The sequence below is a fragment of the Loa loa genome, assembly GCF_000183805.2.
Source record: "Loa loa unplaced genomic scaffold supercont3.162, whole genome shotgun sequence".
NCBI lineage: Eukaryota > Metazoa > Nematoda > Chromadorea > Rhabditida > Onchocercidae > Loa > Loa loa.
In genome coordinates this window covers 91,542-114,825 of record NW_018108342.1, presented here as the reverse complement: position 1 = coordinate 114,825, position 23,284 = coordinate 91,542, and the positions used below count along the sequence as shown (strand labels likewise).

Here is a 23,284-nt window from a genome sequence, read left to right as displayed (position 1 = left end):
ACTGCTACCAGTTTTTATCGCTAATTTCACATCATATACAAAGAATGTAAATGACTATAGAGCACACAACGTGAAAGACAATAACAATAAATAAAAGCGTTACTGTTTATGCAAGCTGTTTTGATAATTTGAATTCTAAATTCAAATGATATCTTGTTTCTATGTGAAATAATATCGTAATGAGCTAATTTGTCGCTAATTTCACATTATATCGTCGGACGAGCTCCAAGCAGAGATACAGTATGGCCTGAAAAAGCATTTCAAATATTTATTCAAGTGAGTAAGAAGTTCGCGAAAAGAACATAAAGACTAATCATGAATTAATCAATCAAGGAATGAAAGAAAAAGCAAGACTTACAATACGATTTTTATGATGAAAAGTCAATAAGGAAATCACGGATTTCAATACCCACTGTCCTAAAAAGAAATTAAATGACACTTGAAAATCATTGCAATAAAGTAAAACTATACTTAAAGTATACTTAAGTTTAAAGTCCACTTAAGTATTAAAGTACACTCTTTAGCTTGTAAGCATATATACACTTCTTTTCCTTTACTGTAAATTGTTTCAATCTGATGCACGAAGCCTCATCTTCAAGAAAATATGCAATGAAGCGGCTTATAAACTTTGTCATACGCATAAATGAAATTAAAAATTGACTTTGCCAACTGTTCCGAAAATTCAAAAGTTGCGATACAGCGATATTTCGGAGTATCGAGATTTCCATCAGCGGAAACTCGGTTCAAAAAGCCCATCGCACACAGCTCCGCAACCTACAAACACTGTTCTATATTTAAATATTCTGAAGCATTACAATGCAAAATACTATGTTCATTTAATTATAATGGGCGACTTATTTGCTTAAATATCACTTCGTTGTAACAGAGATATTTAAAAATAAATCTTTGATGAATAAACCTGTGCATGGATATCAGCAGCGCAGTGATTTCTCATATCATGCTTTTCAAGCATTGCAAGATAGATGAAAAGCAATCTTTGAATCGGGAATGGTTTCGGACCAGTTTCGTGAGCTGATTCTAAGTTGTTCCGCAACCCTTTTGTTGCTGGTGCACGACGTCGCTGTTTTCCGTGATTCTGCATTTTTTCTTTTTTTAAAACATTCACAGATTGGAACTCTTCCTTTTTGTGAAAACTCAACCCGATGTTTACCAAGGGATAGGGAAGATGATGCTCTTCGTTCCTTAAATGAGACGCATTCCAGGAGGAAGTTCCAACTGTATTTTTAGAGACAAATATACAGAACTTAAAATTATACACTAATCATCATGGTCGCTCCATTCACAGAACACATATCTCCAGAAAATACAGCGTAATAGAAAGAACACTAATATACCAACAGTTTATAACCGTACAATTCAACTACCAGAAGCCAACTTTGCTAGTATTCAGACTATTTTGAAAATACTATGGATGATCATGATTGATGACAGCACACTGAGCAGAATTATCGGAAATGAAAAGGTCTACTTCTTCTAGTGCTAGCTGCTTTGTTGGTCATTCTATTGTTATATGCAGGAAAAAAAAATTTCAATTAAATGTATACAACAGTTTACTGAGAAATAAAGCGTAGCACCTTAAATTGCATCATTCTTATCAAACTGTAATCAATACCGCAGATGACAACCTAGTAAATCCACCAAATTTACCTACCGAAACATTATATCTCAAAAGATATTCGATAAGACATTTTTTTCGATGTATGATACATCCCTAGGTTATGTTAGAGAAATTAAAACAGTATACAATATGAAAATAATGGGTAGTTCCCCACATGATTACCTTAGTGAAAAAACGGCGATCACTGCTAGGAGGGTTATAACTTGCACAGTAAGCTGCGATAAGTAAATACTTCGCACTTGTAGACAGACAAAATGACTGTCCATCTTCCTGCAACGAAAAATTAACCATAAGTGGACCTTTGCATGCCTGCTCATTATACTTCAAGTATAATAGGTTTCACACAATGCAGTGCTGGCCAATACTAGCTTATTACTTTTTATTCATCGGATGACACCAAAACCTGTTGTTGCACTATGAAGTTAGGGCATAATTGTACCTCAGGTCTTCTCTCGCTGCGATAGAACAAATCATCGGTACTATTTTGTCCCCTAACTGCGTAGCATGTCTTCAGTTTGTTTGATGCTGCACTATTCGCCCAATTCTCATCATTGGTCCCTGTGTCCCACAGTTTTTCGATCTAAACAAATATGCAAAATCAGTCAAAACCTATAATACATTGTAAAGATCATGCTGATTATGCGATGCTTATAAAGTTCTTTCAGATTATCATAACTTCAAGGAAGTACAAAATCTTGCAATAAGATCAGTTTAAAAATTAATACATACGATGTAAGACAATTGGTTTAGGTCACGACACACAGAATAAACCATATCCAGCATACATCGAACAAAATTGTTGTCAAAATTGAGCCTAGTGGACAGAGCTTCCTGAACCTCACCTTTAATGGAAGAATTAAATTATGAATGCGTAACATCTATGAAATTCTACTAATTAAATACACTAAAATGCGCAGTCTAGACACAGCTTCCAGTTATGCAGAACTAAAAATGTCAAATCTTTTTCTTCACATCGCTAATACATTTTGCTCCCCTTCTACCAAACTTAATGTGGAAGCAAAATCTGTAATATTTTTGGTGTCTTTTTTTCGAAAGAAAGCCAATTCCCATTACAAATAACGACAAAACCTTATATCTGAGAATAAGTCGAATTATACAATATACCTTTCGACAATGCTTCAAAAGCGAATTGCACGGGTGACGATATATGTTCGGTAATTTCAAACCGTGTCCACGGTAATCGAGCAACCGACACTAACTTGATCGTACCACCATACTGGAATACACAAAAGTGCATCAAGCATCTACTGAAGTACAAAAAATAAAAAGAATATGACTTTAAGACTTTGTAAGCATTGTAAAAGACATATTGCAGTCTGTGCCTCCCATAAATTGAAATCGATCAATTACTTTTTCGGCTTATCATAATGCTCCATGAATAAATGAAGTAGTACCTTTTTAGGAATGGAAAAGAGTGCCTGCAAAAAACTCGGTGGAAAGTTGAGCAACATTTCGGCGTTATTCAGAATGACAACCATAATTACTGACTTCACATACTGCAATTCTGTCTTACACTCCTCAAATACACTTTCCAAATTTTCGATCTTTTTTCCAGGTTTTGAATGTGGCAACAAATTATATAAGCCTTGGCAAAACAATTTGTGAGATCTGTGATTCACGTAACAGTTCACGCGTAGAACCATAACCTGAATAACTTGGTCGTATAAAGTTTCGGAGGGAAAATTAAACCGTTTCGTAGCTAAAAATTAGGTTTACCGAACTATCCCATAAAAAAATTCAGCTGAAATACTACTAGGTTTTTCCCAACACTATTTTTCAGAGTTTTTACTTGCATTCATTTCAGTCATAATATTATACGAACAAATCAGTAAAAGGTCACTGTTTTACTCTTTGGCAACTGTAATTCCTTCCCTGCTTTTCATCATGCTTTACCATGCATCACACTAAAAATCAAGATATCAGGATTCGACTTACAACTTTATCACAGTCCAGGAACATCCCAGCCTAATGGCCACTTTTTCCCTACAAACTTAACGAAAGCTTTATGCAATATCACTTCGAGCGAAAAACAAACTTCATCATTCTCCTTTACTTCTTCAATAACTTTCTGCATCACTTCATCTTTTGGGCCAGCTGTCGTTCCATACACGTGCAGATGGGTGATACTCGAATTACGACACCTCAACACGGAAACAATTTGCCAAAGTTTCTTCGAGCACGTCGCTTCCATGGCTGACATCACTCTCGTTAGCACAAACAGATTACCTTTTCCCGATCCCTAACCTAAAATTTTCCGGAAACTCTAACCACAGAATCCTCAACGAAAAATTTCGGCGGATACAAAAAGAACGGCGAAAGTTACTAAACACTAAGCATAATTAATATCCGCTAATCTCTCCCATAAACTACAAAGTTGCTATTCCCTATTGCGTTATTTTCAGGAAAACATTTTATTTCAGAGAACTTAACAAACGGCACTCTTTACTAACTCAAATAATCTAACAACCCACGGTTAATAAGAATCTGGTGGAATTTGAAGAACCGGTGGAACAGTCCGTCAATAGATTTCGACAACACAATCTGACAACATAGAATGATAACAAATGCAAGCAAACAGGACTCAATTCTAATGGAAGGCAATGAAGCCAGGTTTGAACAATAGTGCATGAACATGAATTTTAGTTCCTTCCTGTTCAGTTCAATCATTTAAATTCAAGGACAGCAAAAATATTTTAATTCACATAAATTCTAGAAATAAGTTGACGGGTTGAACCGATTTACAAGCATTAACGTGGCAACGACAACATCGTGCAACACCTTGTTGGCAAAAAACAATTTTTTCTTCCAAAAATTACCAGGAGAAATACAACTTCGTGTGTAAGGATAAACTGGAAGGAAATTAATGAAAAGGAAATCATGTAAACATTTGGTAGGAAAACTTTGAAACCGAAAAACGGAAAGATTCGAGACACAATCAGACAAAAAAACGAAAAAAACACAAATCAAACAAAACACTTCTTATAAGGTAAACGTCTGTTATAAAGAATTATGATTAACGTTCAACGCTTGACTTATCAATAATACCCTTCTTTTTTCTATACTTCTAATAAGCAACTGCCAGCTATGTTAACTGCTAAATATATTCAAACCGCACAATTTTTGGCCATTAATGTCATTTCCTGGTGCGTAGACGACCAATAATAAGGCCGGACTATGCAAATGTTTGCAAATAATACACATATCTAATTTCATGAAATATGTTTTTGAAGTAAGCTAAACAAACCGATCCTGCACATCCTCAAACACAAATAATCGTCCAGTGTTTTTGGGTATCAAAGGTTTTAAGAACTTGACAACATACCACTTCTCTATAACTATTACATGTGCACAAGTGGGTAAACTGATACATATTCCTAACGATAAATGATTTATTATCATTATCTATTTGTTCATCAAAACGTTTGGATATGTCTGTCTACGTGATTAAATGCTAATTTAGATACCTCGAAATAATGTAGGAAAAATAAATAGAAAATACAGCAGGAAATCATACAACTGCTTCCCATTATTGCCGTTGCTTGCTATTTATAATGACGATGTAAAATGTATAGCGCGAAAGAAAATTTGCAAGAAAGCATTATGAACAAATAAATGATTGTAGATGGTTCGAAACATGTTTCAGAATTACAAAGATTAACATATTATAACCATACAATGCACAGCACGGTTAACGATACACCACAACTGATACTAAATGAAAAAATGTAAGAGTGAAAAACTGCTATAAAATGGCAAACTTAGAAAGTTATTTAACTTTCATTATTTGGTAACTTCATTGATGGAACTCTATATATGTATCAATATTTTTTTCGTTCCAAATGCAATCAAAAGTGAAATGTCAGCAGCAGATCTCACCAAAATTATTTTATTTTGAGAGACTTTGAAAAGAATACAAGAAATTCTTTTCCCAGCGAACAAGTGGATCTACATTAATACTTCACAATAGGAAAAACAGAACAATAGGACACTTTTCGCAGATAAGCTGACGAAATTCTTAATGCGAAAGAGACAAGGATAAACACATAAATGCAAAGTAACCAAATAAGAAAGCCATTTTTTGATTTTCACGGATTTTGTAGGAAATTATAACTTCAATTCCCCGCTCTTCTTTCCATAACAATGGAAAAAATGCAAAAATGGCTAAAAAAGCAATATGCTCCAGAGAAAAGATAAGACAGTAACAACAGTACATGAACTGGAAACTATTATCTAGTACAATCAAAATCCGTTGTTTTCTACTTCTAATTAGAAGGAAACACTTAAACTTTAGCTGCTTTTTTTTGTCGATTTGAACTATCCAGCGGTTCAGTCGTAGTGCCGGAAGCGGAAATACTGGAAACCGAACTTGCACGAACACTACTTTCTTCGGGCGTAGGGCCACGAGTACTGTTCACATGCGTTCCTTGGAAGCGATCAATATTTCCATGAATAATTACATCACTACCTTCTTTATTAGCATTCTGATGCTAAAATTAAAATGCAGTTGTCCATATGCCAATGTAATTTACTCAAAGTTTTTTTTTTTTTTCAACGTGCAAGACAGCGGATTATTTCGCTTTAAAAAGAAGTTCCATAAATTCAAAATAATGTCAAACTTGGCGAAGAAATTATATGGAACGTTTGAGTAAGTTTACAAGAATGAAGCTTAAAATCTATCAATCACAACCCACTGCCACTCAAGAACAAACCTGTAGTACTCAGTAAAGCAAGAAGAACCTGGTAATTTTGTGCGCCGTGATACTGCACTGGAAGGCTCACTGGAACTGCCCAACGATCCGAAGACTGGTAACGTGATAACGCAGGACGACTTGCTGGGAAAACAGTACCTAAATGTAAATTATCACACAAAATTTACAACATAGTACGGTGCCTTCTCTAACAAAACCTATTGCTATAAAAAGAAATTTCCTCATTTAAAATCCAAAACATTAAATCCTAAAGAAGCATACTATTTGTATATTTGAAGGAAAGCGCAGGAGCTCTTGTCCAGCCCGTTACAACACTACTCGCATCATTGGCAAGTTGTGGAACTGCTGGATAACGTATTGGTGGTGGTGGAGCTGTGAATGCATGAAGTTGTGGTGCCTGATTGAAGGTAGCAGCTGCCGACATGGAGTATCCAGTTTGTGACGCCTGCGAAAAGTTTAACGGCTGAAAACCATGCAATCACCAATTAATGCACTGAAAATTATTATAAAAACACGGAGAATCTGGTGCACCAAAATCAGATACTCCGTTCTTGAAAAGCTTTAAATTTTTGCCTCAATTCAACTTTTTTTTTATTTTCAATTTATTGTGCCTTTGAAATATTAGCTTTCCATAAAGGAAATATTGATTGATTCAAGAATTTATGTAATTTGCAGAAAAAAACTCTACAGAAACTTTGTTATAATACCAAAACTGGCCTCAAGCACCGCATCAATAATGTCTATGTAAAATATTTTTACCTGCTGCAAGTGTGGAATTTGTCCGATAGTATTTGTATTTCTGGACAAAGGGTTATTCGCTGCATTCTGTGTTTCCCCGCTCCGTTGACTACCTACAGCACCCAAACTTGTGCCTTGCAAAGAAACAAGGTCCGGAGGAGGAGCCATGAAATTATGTGGCGGATGTAATGGTGGGGGAACCTGATGCGGATGAGGCGGAGGTCGCCCCATATGTGGGATCTTAGCATTGCTGCTTAAAAGTGATGGTATTGGACCAAACGCGGAAGCAGATCGAGGCTGAAAGCACTATGCTTAACATCCCATTTAAAACGGTGTAAAGTCAGCAGGTAATTAAAGATGTCTAAATACCGACAAGCTATAAGCAATACTTGAAACTAATCAACAATTCAGCAGAACCCATACAGTATAATACAAATTTTTAAATGCTGCCCATACACCTAATCAACAGTGCACAAAACTGTAAAAAATAAAAAGTGTAAGACTAAAATGCTTACTGAGCTAACTTGGAAACGCTGCACAGAACTGACAGGTTGCGATGCAAGTGGAGGTGTGGCGTTGATTCCGGCCAGTAACTCAATTTGCGGATTAGCATTCGACCAAGTCATACTGTTTCCCGCAGTACCATTGGGAGGTGGATGAATGAAGAGCTGCGATTGCTCGACAAATGAACCGGGTCGCGAACGCGTTGTCTGAGTTTGACTTGCTGGGACAGCATTACTAATTAGCGTCTGCAACAAATCAGTGAAAGGTAAAATCGATAACAAGGAATACCACAGGAGAATGAGGATCATAACTGCAAAATGGTATCAAATTTGTTAATACATCTTCGTTATCAGTTTTTGCTTAATTTTGGAAGAAATTACTCACTTGAGCAGAAGTAGTCGACGAATTAGGGTTATACGGTTCATTAAACATCATCGAATAATGTGGAAATGGTGCCGGTGGTGGAACTTGCGTAAGAGACTGCAGATAAGCTCCTATAATTACTATTGCGATGAAGTGTAAAAAAAAAAGTGAGAAAGCGGTTTCATCTGTGTATATGTCTCGGTAAGCCACATCTATACAGTACATATATTTCCCGATCCTTTATTAGATAAGTCCAGTCTCAAGACTCAACCCCCTATTCTAAACATGAAGATTTAAAAATAAAAATTCTTTAAAGAATCTGATTTACCTGGCGGCAAGCATGCAATAGGAGAAGGTGGTGGAAGGAGCGGAACAAATGGAGTCGACGAACTCGTTTCTTTCAAGTTTGCTGTGGCGTTGTTTGTTACTTGTTCACTTGCCTGAGGCTGTGGTCTTACCTGGAAGATTACAAAAGTTTTTCAGTACTACATATAATTATTAGCTGATTTGCGAATTCGTAAGGAGCATTAATCTAAAGTATAATAAATTACTTTAGCAACGTTTGGACCATGTGGCACGGAAGAAACTCCAACATTACTAGATCCGCTTTTGTCAGCAACCAGTGGCGTAATCGTCGCACTTTCGTTATCATTTCCAAGTAAATTATTTGCAAATTGTTGCTGGCCAGGCCAGAAATCTTTTACCTGAAAAATGTCGAAAATAGTACGATTCAATTAAATACATTTTATTAAAACGAATAAGCGTGCTATGTCTCTGGTCGATTAAATAAAAGGCTGTAAAAGGATTAAATTGAGAAAACGGGACTCTGAAATGCAGGTAAATTTTTGCCAGTAATTGGAGAAAGTCATAAATGAGACTTTATCTAATCTTTGCTTCAAGCATTCATCATCGCTTGGTTCAAGTGCGACATTTGCCAAAGGTGAAGCACCATCCTGTTTCGTCACGAGAGTTTCTTTTGATGACCCTTTCTGCAAAATACTGGAAATCTACTAGTGAATATAAAAAACCATCTGAAGTTGATTAATAAATTCAAATATTACATCCCCAATTTTTTACAGTTGTTTAGTACGAGACTATAAGTTAGATAAGAAATGTCAAACGTGAATGACTGAAAAAATATTGTCTGAAAGTTCTTCAGTACGTGGTTCTCCGTTTAGAAAACCATTATTTTATCACGATGAGCACTGAAAGTTATCTTTAGCAACCATAAAACTCTTATGAACATCAGTCGATTACAAATACTTCGTACATTCTCGAATGACCTATCAGTCAGTGTATGAGCCCCCGGAGTTCGAATAAAATTACCAAGCTCTGGGTATTATCTTGTAGGGAATGGTCAAATGTAAATTGGTATTGCCCATTTTCTCCACGAATTGCAGTAGTCGTGTTAAAATTCGTCGTAAATTCTGCACTGTTTTTTTTCACCGTACCATCCACAAACTGAAAATTCTTAAGTATTAACAAATTTAATGTATCGATAAAAAGAATCGTCGATTCATAATACTGCTAAACCACAGCTTATGAAATAAAAGAGCAACAGATATTTTAGATCGTTCTAATTTCAATAGGAAATAAAAATAAAAACCTTCCGAGCCGTATGAAGTCGTTGTTCGCCCTCCGCTCCTGCCCATAAGTCAACTTCTTTTTTTACCGCGGCATTCACTACTGAGGCAGAAGAGATGTTCGCTTTCGGTGTAGGACGAGCTATAGGTGATGGCATGACCGGACGACTAAAACAAGAATTTTTAACAATCAAGCAGTGCATATATTTTGATTATTCAAATTTCAGTCAATAACTTTTATTCCTATGATTACGGAAAAAAAAGTGCGAAAGTGATTTTTATCTCTGAAAAGTTAAATATCTGAAAGTTTTACAAGAAATTCATACTTTTCAATCGGTGGAGATGGATGTGTTGATTGTTCACGAACAATCGAGCTATTCCAAACGGTAGTGTTGAGGGTATTCTGTGCATTCGTCAAAATTGGACGATTCATACCACTAACAGCATCTCTGACTCCATGATTACTCGTATTCATACCACTGGTTTTTGTAGCACCCTCGTTAGCTAAATTAACACTATTTGGACCAGTACGGTCATTCTTCGTTGCTGATTTCTTTCCTACTCGCTTCGCTTGCACTCGCGCTTTACGCCGTTCCATTTTCTCCTTTTCCTTAATTTTTCGACGTTCTTCCTAAAATAAAATCGAAGTCATCGTAAGGAAAACTGAATGTTTTTAAAATCGAATTTATATAAAAATAGTTAGTAACTCTTGCATATTTTTTCTATTCTTAGCATTACAGCCTAGATGAATTACGACACAGCAATTATGACACATCTACTTATTCTTGCAATTACACCAATTTTTAATGGAAAATCTTTCTAGAAAGGCCAAAAATAAAGAACAATAAACTGAATTTGAAAAATTATGCCAAAATGAAACATATTATTTATTTCATTCAACCAACATAAACTTTGGGAGATATGTACGCATTCCTACATTAAAATTGTAATACGCGTGCTAACTGTAAGACACTGCTTACTGCTTCTAATTGTTCATTGATCTGTTGCTGCCGAAGTTTCCTACTTTTCTTGGACAATACTTCTTCAAAATCGTCATTATTCTCCGTGGCATCATCCACTTGTCCGTCCGGACGATCATCAATCACAATCACACCTGCATTGTTGATGTCCACTCCCGCCAGCCCGTCTCTGCAGGTATCAGGTCTTCGTGTTGCATCACCCTGTGTTATCGGCGCTGTTTCCTGTTTCATTTAAATTGGGTTAAATTTGAATTCCTCCGTAATATCAACTTGAAAACGCCACAAAATATTCAACAAATATTTATGACAATCGTGAAACAAATATCGTTCAAAAGTTACCTCCTTTACTAACTGGGCACCGCGGGTGGCCACGTGCGACGTAGTGCTGGCGGGTTTCACGTTTTTTGAACTATTTGAAGTACGATTGGATACAGTTTCGGCACCGCCTTCGCGACGTCCTGTAGAAAAACTACCAGATGAATATATCATAACAGTGTAAACCGTTATAATTTCTAACAACTGCAGCTTACCATTCCCATCCATATTCACATCGTAAAGGAAGAGAGGAAGTATTAAAGCTGAAGTTTAATTACATAAGTGAGACTTTTGCAGAAATGTCTCACCATTGCTAGAGCGAATAGTTCTGCGTGAGCTGCTATACTTTGATGGCGCATTCTGACGTCTTACCTGCCTGCAAACTCCTTTTCAATATTTCAAAAATACAGCTACCTTATAGCAGTAAATTAGAATTCCAAGCGTTTCTACCTAATTTCAACAGGTATTTGTACAAAAAAATATTAGAAACTGGAGCAGAGAATCCCACCACTTGCAATTAACTTCTGCATAATGTTTCACATTAGCAAACTGATTCAAATTACCATCATAAATTACAGGAAATCTTTTACTTTTGTCGGTCTGCGAAATCGCTACTTTCAGAAGCTGTTTCCCATTCTTCTTGTCCTTCTGAAGTGACCGGTGATTTCAACTGAGTTGTACGCCCAGTACCGCTACTGTATTGCTGATTACTACCATGACCGCCACTCTGACGTACACCAGAATGCCTACGCCGACGTATCTGTAAATTGTACCGAAATAAGCGCTGTCTTAATACTTCCATGTCAAAGAGAGTCTTAGATGATTTATGAAAAAATTGTCTTGACCTATAGTTGTGAAGCTCTATTTACTAAAATAATATTTCCACGTGTAAACAAATGTGAAATGAGTATAGACCCAAGTAAAGCTTAGAACATGAAGCTCAATAGTTGTTCCAAAGACAAAAATAAGAATAAATTAAACCACAAAAGGCACATCCTTGATCCACTACAATATAGAATGAAATAGAAAGATCTACAACATAATATTAATCTTAGTTATTCATGAAACAGACATACACTATTTGTTCCACGAATTCCACCTCGTCTGTATGATCCATCACCATGAGTTCGAGATGAACTTTCATCATTTACCACCTTATGCTCTTCGTTAACCTTTTTTCGTTTCCCTCTTTCGGGTGGATTCTGAAAAGTACCTGTTGTTCGAACATCGCTAGTGCGCTGAGGGTTAATTTTTGCTGAACCGGCGCGGGCACCTGCAAATTTAACATTGACATTCTAATCATTTGAATTCCCTGAAAAGCCTGAAAAATGCTGAAAAACCCTCATCCTTTTAGAAACCGCAACTTGGTCTGTGCTCTTCATAGATGTTCATAAGTTTATGAAAGAAAAATAAAGTGTCCTGTGTCGTCCAAAATAAATCAGCCACACGAATCTAATAAGGAAATCAGAATAGCAACTCAGAAAGAATTTCAGACATTCGGACTTACCCCTTCTCCCCGTGCGACTATATTCTTGACGTTTTTTCGGCTCGTATAATTGCTGAGCACTACGATGAGAACCACCCTGACGAGTGATATTTCTACTCTGTATATGACGTTCTTGATCCTGCACTACAATTACAGCACCAGAAATGTTATCCTCCTCTGTTTTCTCTTCCGCTAATGGTTCTTTAACAAATGGTACATTTACATAAGTATCTTCGACGCGAAATTCGCCCATATTCGAGAAATTATCCTCCTAAAAAACATGAAATCAATTTAATAAAGAAATACTGAAGCTTAGGAATTGTAACGCTGACAACCTCGAAATACACCGATGACTTTTGATGACGAAAACTGCTTAATTCAAAATATACAACTCCCAAGTACTACTGGTTACTGTCCGTCTACACAGCAGTTAGTCAAAAATTTTACAGATTTTCAAACGATGAGATTGACATTCATGAGTTTTACTCCCAAACAGTCGCTGATCATCGGAATAACAACAATAATAACAGAAAAAGGGATTAATCCATTAACCTGAGGTTCTTGACATTTCCCACGACGCTGATTCCGTTCACATCTATTTTGAATTCGATGTGTTTGCCCAGTGCCAAGATGCTGATGTGGCATACTGCCACCACGACGTATTCCCAAGCTACCGGAAGCATAACTTCTACTACCACGAGAATTTACCAATGATGAGCCACGTCCAGAACGATGAACTCTTGAATTCACAAATTCACGCTGACCGTGGAAAAGTCCACCACTTCCATCTGTCCCTCCATTTCCGTCTTCCTCTTCTTCGAGTGCGTAATAATCCTGGACGCAAACTTCACCATGTTGCTGACCATAGCTGTATTTCTTTTCTGTCCATTTATGCGCATCTCGATTTCGACTTCTATTACCAGTTCTTCGACCATGCTGGTGTTCATTTTTTGAATAAGCGTTTTCGGAGCGCCCTACCGACGAATTTTCATCGAGCGGTTCGTTCGTACTTATACCTAAACTTGAACTATGCATTATTAATTGAAAAGTTGTGTTGACACCGTTGACTCAGCAACACTATTAAGTGTACTAAATATCACCGCAGTGGAACCAAGATAGCAGCTATCCTTCATCAGTCCAGGGAAACTCACCTGATTGTTCACATACTGCAGGAAACTGCTGCTGCAAACGCATCTGATTTAAGACATCCTGTTGTGCCGCACGTTCCCTTTCCGCACTTTCACGTTCCTCCGCTCGTTTTTCCCAAACGTTATCTGCCGGTGGTGGTGCCATCAAAACTGCTGGTGCGTTTGTAAGATGTGCACCCTCAACTCCATCTTCCCGTGTTTTTGTTACCGCATGTGACTGTTGTGACATGCCGCTCAATCTGAACAAAATAAACGTATGTCACGGCATTACTAGCACAAGAAATCGATATGTGATACCTATCAAAGTCACTATAATATATCAACTTACGAAGCTTTTTGCTTTTGGGTTACCCATTCATTTGACGGACTGCCATCAATCTCACGATGAAACGATGCCTGCGAATTATACATTTGTTGTTTACAATGAATACATGAACAAAGAACATAAATGACAGAAGAAAAGCTGACAAAAAAGAAAAACTTATCCCTCTCTCCTCCACCACTTCTAGAAGTTGAGAACATAAGGGTTAAGCGACTTATTTACCCACTAAAACGATTCTTGAAAATAAGGGAGTATCAGGCTTCAGTAAAAGTAGACCACTTATCGATGTAATATAAAAAAGATTACTCATTGTTTGCTTTCTACTACCAACATAGCATCCCTACACTTAATAAATATAATCTACATCATTTCGTTCGACCTCTGATAGGATATAGGTTTATAACCTTCTGTTGGTGCCCGTGTGAAGAGGTTTGGATACGTGAGTCACTAGTTTTTTTGTCGATATTCTTCTGTTGCTGTGTCGGTTTACGCTGTGTTTGCGAATTAGTTGTTTCAGACGACTGATTAGTTCCTTCAATCGTTGGAATACTTCCAGGAGCCATTCTTTTCACGATTTTTGCTGCTGGTCGTGAAAGTTTTGTCAGTTGTAGTTCTAAAAGATATGATTGTTAATATTAATTATATTTTTTTATGCTACAAATCTTTTGTATGCAATCCGTTCCATAAATGATTGTCGCTGTAAAAACAGCTATAAAACGGGGGTTGTAGTTGTAGCCGAGAATAATCTCCTAGAAATCCACAAAATTAAAAAGTCTAGAAACATGGATGCAGCTTTTCTCACTCTGTTCGTTACATTTATATATACAGCACTTTTTGAAAAATGATGAAACCAAATATCAACACTTACCTTCATCATCATCATGTGTCTCACTGTCTTGCACACCCATTTTGGACAATTGTTGCGCAACATCTCCTTTACTTTCTGGGCGTTTCAGCATTCGAAATTCGATTCGCTGTGTTGTTTCTTGCTCATCCCGCCGAGTGGATACGTCGTATCCAGTCACAACACCCCAACATTCCCCATCTCGATCTACTGAATCATCATTACTCTAAAATGCACAGAGCTCATTAATTGCCTGCATCACTTCAATTCGAATTAGGCGACAGATCAATTCAGTTTATATATACATACATATACATATATATATATATGTATATATATATATATATATATTCCGAGTTATATGGAAACCTTTTGTAATCCAAAGCTGCCACGAATGGACTGATCCCAATCAGGATATGAGTCATTTTCATATGCATTCATCATTCTAACAGATCCATAACCCGACGGCACACTACCACCTTCGCTTTCCGATAGTGCTGAGCTCTAAACATTTCATTTCCAAAAATTAGTTCATAATTTTCTGGGAATGCTAACAAATATGAATTTCATTACTTCATGTTTAAGTCCGTCAGCGACCACGAATATCGTTTGATGATGAGCGTGGTAGTTTGAACCACTCTGCTCATCATTAAACGGTACTCGTTTTATATTGTAATACGTCGAAGTCACTGTTAAGTTTTTTGAATCTGGGACAACGAGAACTCGCGAATTTCCCCTTTTTCTAACAAAAGAGAAGTATGAGTTAAGAATCAAAATTATTTCAATCAGTGCTGTTCCATAATAAATAGTGCTTGAATGGATATACCTGGCTAGCCATGCGTCTTTTTTGACGCGAACGTTCGATAGCCGCTTCACGTTCAATATCCTGCCTGCGACCCAATTCCTCGTCGCGATCACGAGAATAACCATTCTTAGATAAATTTTTACATGTTGAATTCCGGAAAAATATTTTTGTATGAAATGTTTTAATAACCCCCTCTGCTTTTGATAATACTCTTACGTCAACGACTTTTAGAAACATACCTGCGAGAATTCGGAAGCACATTGCTGCGGTTCTTGACCAGTACAGCCAATCGCATTAAGCCATCGGTGCGTTTCTTCATCATTACTAGCATATGTAGTATTCTGCCATTCACCTTTAGCTCTAGAGGTGAACTCGTCGAAATCACTTCCCCTGCAATAGCACCAATTCCTCATTAGTATAAACCGAGTAGCACGAAATTCATAGATACATGACACAGTTCATGTCCTGCTGGGTGAAATGTTCAATCTATTAAATGAATTTGGTACTAATGAAGAAGCCTTACCGATTATCACATATCACTCTGCGAGCATAATTTGACTGGATATCACCTGATATCGTTATCTGCGTAGGTTCGAGCATAACACCGTCTAAACAAGTTTCAGAGAAATTATACAGATTTTCGTATAAAACAAATCTCTATCAGATATTAAACAACCTAGCCTTTGAAACCTTCTATGGGGCAGGGTTGATTACATATATCAGGCAAACAGGCAAGTCGTCCAAAACCTTGCAAATATTTTGGCAGGAACAGTAGACTCATTCCTTATTATATAACAATTCAAACAATTACTCAGAACACCTTTTACTTTCTCCAAATATCGTCGGTTGTTGCAACCTTCGTCGCCAAGTCCATTTTTCGGCTGTACTTGCTTTCCATCTGTTCCGTCTTCGGATGGCTGCAAGTGTGCACCATAATTTGACCCGCTTCGCGAAGAATCCATCTGGAATTCATAAAAGTAATAATGCAACTAAAGTTTTTCTTAGAAACAAATATTGTTGAGAAATGCATGCAGCAGTTGCTGACGATGAGGTTCATTCACAAATTCCATTAAGGGACTAAACGTAAATATTCTTCATTTTATTGAGAAATTAAAATTAATCTGGATGGTCCCACCCTACCACAACAACAGTTATGCATGAAAAGGACCGAAAACATGCTTGACACCTGCGCTGGAAGAAAATTTGGTGGTGGTCGACAGTAATTTGGTGGTGGAACTGCTATATTTGCTGGGTATTGAGGCGTCACTGAAGGAACACCTGTTGTGCTTGGGCAACTCGTTTTTCGTGTTGGTGCGCTTTCTATAACGCAAATGGAAAAACATTTGTAAAGCTACGAAACAATGAAGCTTGGGCATCTATTATTCAAAATTCTACACGTTTTGAATCACTGAGAAAATAAAATTAAAATTGTTAAATACTAAATATCCATCCTTCAATTTAGAAATAAATTTCTTCATTGCTCAATTAACTGAATTCGTCTTGCATGTACTACATATCCTCTGAGTAAAAAAAGTTAAAGCTGAATTGTTACAACCAACCTGCTGATAATGACTGACTGCTCAAAGTTTCCAAAGGACCTGAACTGGAAACAGATATGGCTGGCTGCAGTTTCGGCACTTGGAATGCACCATTTGGAGGTGGTGGTGGTGGCACTGCTGTTGTGTCGTAGTATCGGGAAGGCAACTGTAAGAGCGAAATTTAGTTCGAATCGAAAACAGAAAAAAGTTTCGAAAAATTTAGTTCGAATAATTCTCCTATTTATCAGAATTGGAATTCAGACTAAAAGATGAATGAAAGACTAAATTAATTTTAGACTACAACCACGCTATGCGAAAATGCATCTGAGGAAAAATTTTATACCACTAACAATACAAAATACCTGTCTCTCTGCAACACGTGTAGTTACAGTAGTGGATAAATAAGATGGTCCTAAATGCGAATGTAGCGTCACCTGTGGTACATCCCCTTCGTTTCGTGATACTGCCGAACTGCCTCCGGCACGCCAACTTCCAGATTCTGGAATTGAATAGTCGTTGAGTCCTTAATTTATTCGTTTAAAAAGTATCTTTGTCACACATGTCTTTCTATTTGCGAATACCAAATTACTTTCCGCGACTATTTTCAAATACATTTGGATTTCACCTCTTTTCGAATTATAAAACTGATACAGATTAGACGGGATTTTTTGCTGAATTGAAAAACTAATCTTCAAAAATTTTCAGGAAAGCTCTCCAAACTATAGCCGACAGCGATGATACTTGCCTAACCATTACGACCATAAAAACGAAAAACAAGGAACCAAGCTGTTTGTTACACATGTCTTTCTATTTGCTTAAATTCATTTCACCGTCTGCGAAACAATTAAGAAAACTAAAAAAGAAAACAAACTCTGTGGCTTGAGACTTTCGGTTAAAGCATTGCTGGACTGTTTTGCGGTTACTGCAGTAGCAGCCGCAAGCGATGGGAAATCTCTTGATGAGGCCGTTACTGTATTCGCATTCTGTAGTGCTGCTGCTTGCGTTTCTGCAACATTTGGTTGTTTCGCCCATGTTGGTCGTAAATCAGTTGTATGCGGTCCGCAGCCGCTGCTTATCCCGCCTAATGTGCTTAATGTAGCTGTTGTTGTTGATGTAGATCCCGTTGAACTGGCTGACGATTTTATTACCTGTAGTTTTTGATGTTCCATCAAGTTAATTCTTAAAAGATCATATATCTTGGAGCGAGTTTAACAAAAGTTGCGTAACATTTTATTTCTGCAAATATGATGATATATCCTGTCCTTCAGTGACTGCAGCAGTAACTAAAAGTGATGTAAAATTCCTCATCAGAACACAAAATAATCGAAATCTTAGTTTTTAACTGCTTAACGCTTTTTAAAATAGCAACTCCTCTACCGACTGAAAATCTGCTGCTTGGCCATTTGCTACGCCTGTATCCCCTTTGGCCCAACCAGTGCCACCCTGTGGCACGAGTGCAATATTAGGATCTTGTCCTTGACTTTCTGCTCTTAGCGAAGGTAACGTAGCCGGTGGTGGCATACGACGTACCACCGCTGTTGTTTTACCAAGACTTTGAAGTCCGCCATGTTTGCCCACACCTAAAATGGATATTGAGCATAACCAGCTGCAAATAACCCTTAACGTCATTAATCTTCCACAAAATAACACTGTAAAATTCCGAACCATGAAATTTGAAATTCATTAAATGGGAAACCGATGCTCCATGTACTTCAATTGCCTCCCCAATAAATTAAATAATATTTAGGATCAGAAAATTACTTGCAAGGAAATTAAATATAGAAAACAAATTGCAAAATACATACCGGGCGCCTTGACGGCGTTTTGATTTTTGCCTGCGTAAATACTATTTACGTTGTGGAGTTTAGGTTTAACGGCGCCCGCAGCGCCCCGCGCGGAAGACATCCAGAATTATATAAATGTAACAAGATACAATCAAAAACAACGGAATGCGTAAAGGGAAGAATCGTGACTGCGGGGAATTTGACAACCTGAAACAAGGATATGAACCATAAAAGCAATGAAGACATATTACCTTGAGATTATACCAAATGAAAAACCTTAAATACATTAGTTATCAGAGATTTGTGATTTGAAATCCGGGTATCAGCGCAAGAGTCCAGGAAACAGCGAATTTTATTCCCCAATTCTGCATTGCATCGGAAATCTTTAAATTAGAAATACTGTTCCAAAACCCAATGCAATCTGCGAACACGAAAAGTAATTTTAAACAGAAAATTTGGTAATTTCCAGATTTTATGACATTAAAGTTCGCATACTACTGACGTAAGTGAATTCATAAATAGCACAGATACGGTTCTTTTAAGCTACAAAGAACTGTTGCAAAATATTGATATTGCAAGCTATATTTTTAAGATTTTTGAAAACCAACTGAATAACTCACTCAAAAAAAAGAAGGATCACGTACGTACGGTACGTATGGGTTTAATGAAAGTTTATGTACTGATAGCAGTTAACTTCAAAGACCAAATACAACAGAACAGAAATCAAGTAGAAAGCGCCACCACCGGATTTATAGTCTTTTTTCCAATCTGCAAGAAAAAATCATGGGGAATTCCTGATATATTTTTGCACAGCTGCACAGCAAACCGCACATCCTAAAGCCCCTAAACAGTAGTTCAACTGCACGACCATATGTAACTTATTCGGTCTTATTTTTAACTTTTCCATACTTTTCTGCTCGACTAGACTTGAACATCATTTCATATTTTACATAGGTCAAAATCGAGGGATTTTTCAATAGTAACGACGAATAAGAAATAACGGTTTAACAAAACCAAGTCTGCTTAACATAAGTCAAGACGAGCACTTAAAATGAAAAATCAGTCCACTACCCACTACACCTCCTTTTTTTGGTTCCCAAAACTAATAAATTTGTGTGCCAAACTCGACATAAGTCCAATTCACTGCTTCTTTTTCCTATCAAACACAGATCGATTCAAGCATGCATGTATGCCATTTACTGGACTCAGTAAGCAAAAACTGTAGCCTACTGTCCCACTATCAAATTAAAGTCTCACCACTTCAAAAATAAACCTGAAACATATTCGATACAGGTATTAATGAAAGTGAAATTATGCACACAGCATTTATGAGTAACTCAGATGATATTACTAGTGTTCTTTTTTGAACTAAAACGACAGACAAAAAAGTTGAGTTTCCATGTCTTTAAAAAAAAGTTTCCACGTCTAAAAAAGTTTTCCAGTGGAGTCTTCCCAGTTTCCAGTTTTCAAAAAAGTTTCCACGTCTTTAAAACATGTAATCTCAAGCTATGTTAACGCTATGCTAATTGTGAAATTGGTAGCTGATAATAAAATTCCGTTAATATGATTATACTATGCCATCAACATGACCAGTGGTCATTCGAAATATATTTCCCTTACGCTGTCTTCGTATACCGCGACAAGGAAGGAACAGAAAGTATAATAGGATGACTTATTGCTAAACGAATAATATTCACAAAAAGACTTATCGATTCGATTGCTGACAATATGTCTGTCCACATTTGACGAAGTTAATAAATGTCCCTCGAATATAATCCCCAAACAAGGAATTATAAACGATAAAAAAAAACCTGCAGCAAAGCAACGATGGACAGAACAGATACATACACATGCAACGGCCACTTCCACACCTAACACGCGGGGTAAATGAGTTGAAAGGGATTGGTTTAAGGATGGTGATCTGTGAACGGGGAATGGATCTAACATGAGCGGGGGAACGGGGTGGAAGAGTGAGCGCAGTGATGAGCTGCGCGTGCTGCAGGAAGCACGAACAGATGCTGCTTTCGACTTCTCTCTTTTCCAAGCCACCACTATACACAAACACCCACAGATACACGGACATACACACACGCACACACCAGCCGACAGACCTCTAAATTGATGGGAAATATCGGCCACTAAGCAACCACGGCAGTGCCCTCTCTTCGTGGACATCAGTCGCTCTTGTCTATTCGACCTTTCAACTCCTTTGTTCTACCTCCGCCGTGGACACCAGCTGCATACCCGACCTTTTGACTTCCTCTCGCATCTTCCCTGTCTCATTGTTCGCCTAACCTACTTTCCTTGTGAGAATAAAAGAGAGATGGTGAGGACGACGGACTACATCATATCGGAGAGGAATAAGCGATTACCAGATTGAAGACATCAAGGTGGAACGATTGCGTCTTGAAGCTGCGTCGCATGCCCTTCCTTTAACTATGTGACATGCCGTATACCTCCTACCACTCTCCTCCTCCCTACTACCCTTTCCTTCTCCATACGCCAGATATATAAACACAGACATACACACTTCATAACCCATCACATACAAACACATACATACACCACACATATACACACGTACAAACACACATACAGACATAGTCACATACACACAGACACACAAACATACACACACATACATCAAATCATGCAGTCAGCCTGCCATTCGATACCAAATGACGGCCACCGGCAAAACAATTCACAACAACGCTAAGGTCCTTTCAAACTTACTAGGTCCGGGAAGGCATATTAAACGTGCCGACTCTCCGAAGAAGCATGGTCCTACAACAAGTAAACGAAAGGAAACCAAACACAAACGAGATCAGTAAGCGACTCCTTTTAGCACTCATCCATTTCTCGTCATTTCTTTCTCTTACCCATGCCAACCTGCCTACCACCAAAAAAAAAAACTCAAAAACTATAGCTTACAGTTTTGGAACTATAGCTTAAATAATTCCAAATATCTCGAAGAAAACCTTTTCTCCAAAATATGCATGTGTGATATACAAGCACTGACTTTAAAAAAGCCCGTTATATGTTTTCACCACCACAATCGCAAATACCGTTCGGATACGCACAACAATGATCCCATTATTTAGCTGGTTGTGACCTATCACCGAAAAGTACGGCTATAACTGAACCGTCGCCTATTACTGAATGATTAAATCAGTCGCCTGTTGGCTGTTTTTTATTAGCTTCATGATAATTTATCCCTACTCGAAGTACCTCTTCATACCCTTGAATTACTAAATCACCAATAGTAAGTGTTCCACCGATGATGTCACTGCACGTCGCATGTAACAACGAATAGACTCCAGAACAAGGCTTACAGTAAAAGCAAGCAAATCGTTCTTTCGAATTAATCCAACTACCATGAATAACCATATATGTGCCTTTCACAAAACTCCAAGATATGAAAAAAGATCAAGCTGAAACATTGGGAAATACCACATATCCTATTTGTGCTTTTTCTGTATTCATCCATTTTCCATTCTACAAAGTTACAGCGGCAACTTTTCCTATATTATTTCCCATAATGCGAAATGGAATTAACCTTATAAGTGAAATGAATATAGGAGCGAAATATATCCCTTCCTTATCAATGATTATTTGATTTTTCCTTTTTACGAGATTTGATTCTCGTTACCAGAATCTGAAACTATCCAAATTAAAGAGACGTCATTGAGTTTACAATGAAACAGATCGATTGACGCATGCAAATCGCCAATAATCAAACAATACCATTAGCGATAAAGTATTCAACAACTTGAGTGAATAATTTCGCGACTGGTGTCCTAGGTTCTTCTTCATAAGATTAAAATCTTTGTGTTGTAATTATATCAGAACAGAACAATCATGGAGACTTGGTGAGCTTTGTATTCACGGAGATCCAATTTGGACAAGGTCTCTATCTGTCCCCAACACACCAGGCTGTACCAAAAAACAGGTTTTCTTTGAATAAGTGCATAGTTGGAAGACATATTGGCTAAGCTACAATATTTCTGAATTAAGATAGTAAATGTACCATCTCGGATATATATATATATATATATATATGTACATATATAATCAATTACCAAGAAATACGGCTCATAAACATAACTGAACAACATGTTCTACTTACTTTTGATCCGCAAAAAACGGAAGTCAAATTTCTCATAATTATTGCGAAATTTTACAAAAATCATATGGTGATCGTTAGCCAAAACATCCGTATAGACTCTGAAACCACTTGTAAAAGGCTAAAACGTTGTAACATTCGCATCCGAAGCGGATCTGGCTGGAGATATACTCCTAGATAATGAAACATTTCCACTTGGTTTTGCTTCTTAATTATTACGCACAATGATCACAGGAATGTTGTGTAGTTAACATTCCTCTTTTATATAAAATGCTTCTTAATAACCTCTAGAAGAATCTTTAGCATAAGCCCCTCAAGGAGAAGACTTTGATTCCACTGAGTAGTGAGTTATTAATATCTGATTTCGTGGTGATGGAGACTA

General features: G+C 37.2%; 4 protein-coding genes across 4 annotated transcripts; 2 read left to right on the top strand and 2 right to left on the bottom strand.

Moving 5' to 3' along the window:
* On the bottom strand, nucleotides 1-3,913 carry LOAG_01043 (origin recognition complex subunit 5). Its single transcript, XM_020445627.1, has 10 exons — nucleotides 3,696-3,913; nucleotides 3,055-3,306; nucleotides 2,765-2,876; nucleotides 2,369-2,481; nucleotides 2,079-2,219; nucleotides 1,802-1,909; nucleotides 920-1,096; nucleotides 662-774; nucleotides 359-417; nucleotides 1-247 (listed from the first exon to the last, which is right to left on the bottom strand). The coding sequence occupies exons 1-9, from the start codon at nucleotides 3,858-3,860 to the stop codon at nucleotides 369-371; spliced, it is 1,230 nt and encodes a 409-aa protein (XP_020303934.1). The 5' UTR covers nucleotides 3,861-3,913; the 3' UTR covers nucleotides 1-247; nucleotides 359-368.
* Nucleotides 3,914-5,505: 1,592 nt separating this feature from the next.
* On the bottom strand, nucleotides 5,506-19,553 carry LOAG_01042 (hypothetical protein). Its single transcript, XM_020445626.1, has 35 exons — nucleotides 19,400-19,553; nucleotides 18,801-18,986; nucleotides 18,373-18,575; nucleotides 17,867-18,143; nucleotides 17,358-17,494; nucleotides 17,017-17,161; nucleotides 16,644-16,777; nucleotides 16,278-16,419; nucleotides 15,981-16,065; nucleotides 15,697-15,847; nucleotides 15,479-15,583; nucleotides 15,022-15,156; nucleotides 14,677-14,878; nucleotides 14,213-14,421; nucleotides 13,815-13,882; nucleotides 13,490-13,725; nucleotides 12,891-13,354; nucleotides 12,360-12,609; nucleotides 11,929-12,125; nucleotides 11,443-11,612; nucleotides 11,161-11,228; nucleotides 10,877-10,995; nucleotides 10,538-10,759; nucleotides 9,884-10,188; nucleotides 9,581-9,725; nucleotides 9,301-9,435; nucleotides 8,853-8,963; nucleotides 8,526-8,678; nucleotides 8,303-8,432; nucleotides 7,996-8,105; nucleotides 7,623-7,856; nucleotides 7,129-7,404; nucleotides 6,631-6,832; nucleotides 6,398-6,507; nucleotides 5,506-6,147 (listed from the first exon to the last, which is right to left on the bottom strand). The coding sequence occupies exons 2-35, from the start codon at nucleotides 18,898-18,900 to the stop codon at nucleotides 5,941-5,943; spliced, it is 5,937 nt and encodes a 1,978-aa protein (XP_020303933.1). The 5' UTR covers nucleotides 18,901-18,986; nucleotides 19,400-19,553; the 3' UTR covers nucleotides 5,506-5,940.
* A 1,171-nt stretch (nucleotides 19,554-20,724) lies between these two features.
* On the top strand, nucleotides 20,725-20,901 carry LOAG_01041 (hypothetical protein; the record flags this gene model as incomplete). Its single annotated transcript, XM_003136581.1, has 1 exon — nucleotides 20,725-20,901. One exon carries the CDS (start codon nucleotides 20,725-20,727, stop codon nucleotides 20,899-20,901), a length of 177 nt encoding a protein of 58 aa, XP_003136629.1.
* A 556-nt stretch (nucleotides 20,902-21,457) lies between these two features.
* On the top strand, nucleotides 21,458-21,610 carry LOAG_17964 (hypothetical protein; the record flags this gene model as incomplete). The annotated part of the gene is made up of 1 exon (XM_020450631.1): nucleotides 21,458-21,610. One exon carries the CDS (start codon nucleotides 21,458-21,460, stop codon nucleotides 21,608-21,610), a length of 153 nt encoding a protein of 50 aa, XP_020305668.1.
* Between the last annotated feature and the right edge of the window lie 1,674 nt (nucleotides 21,611-23,284).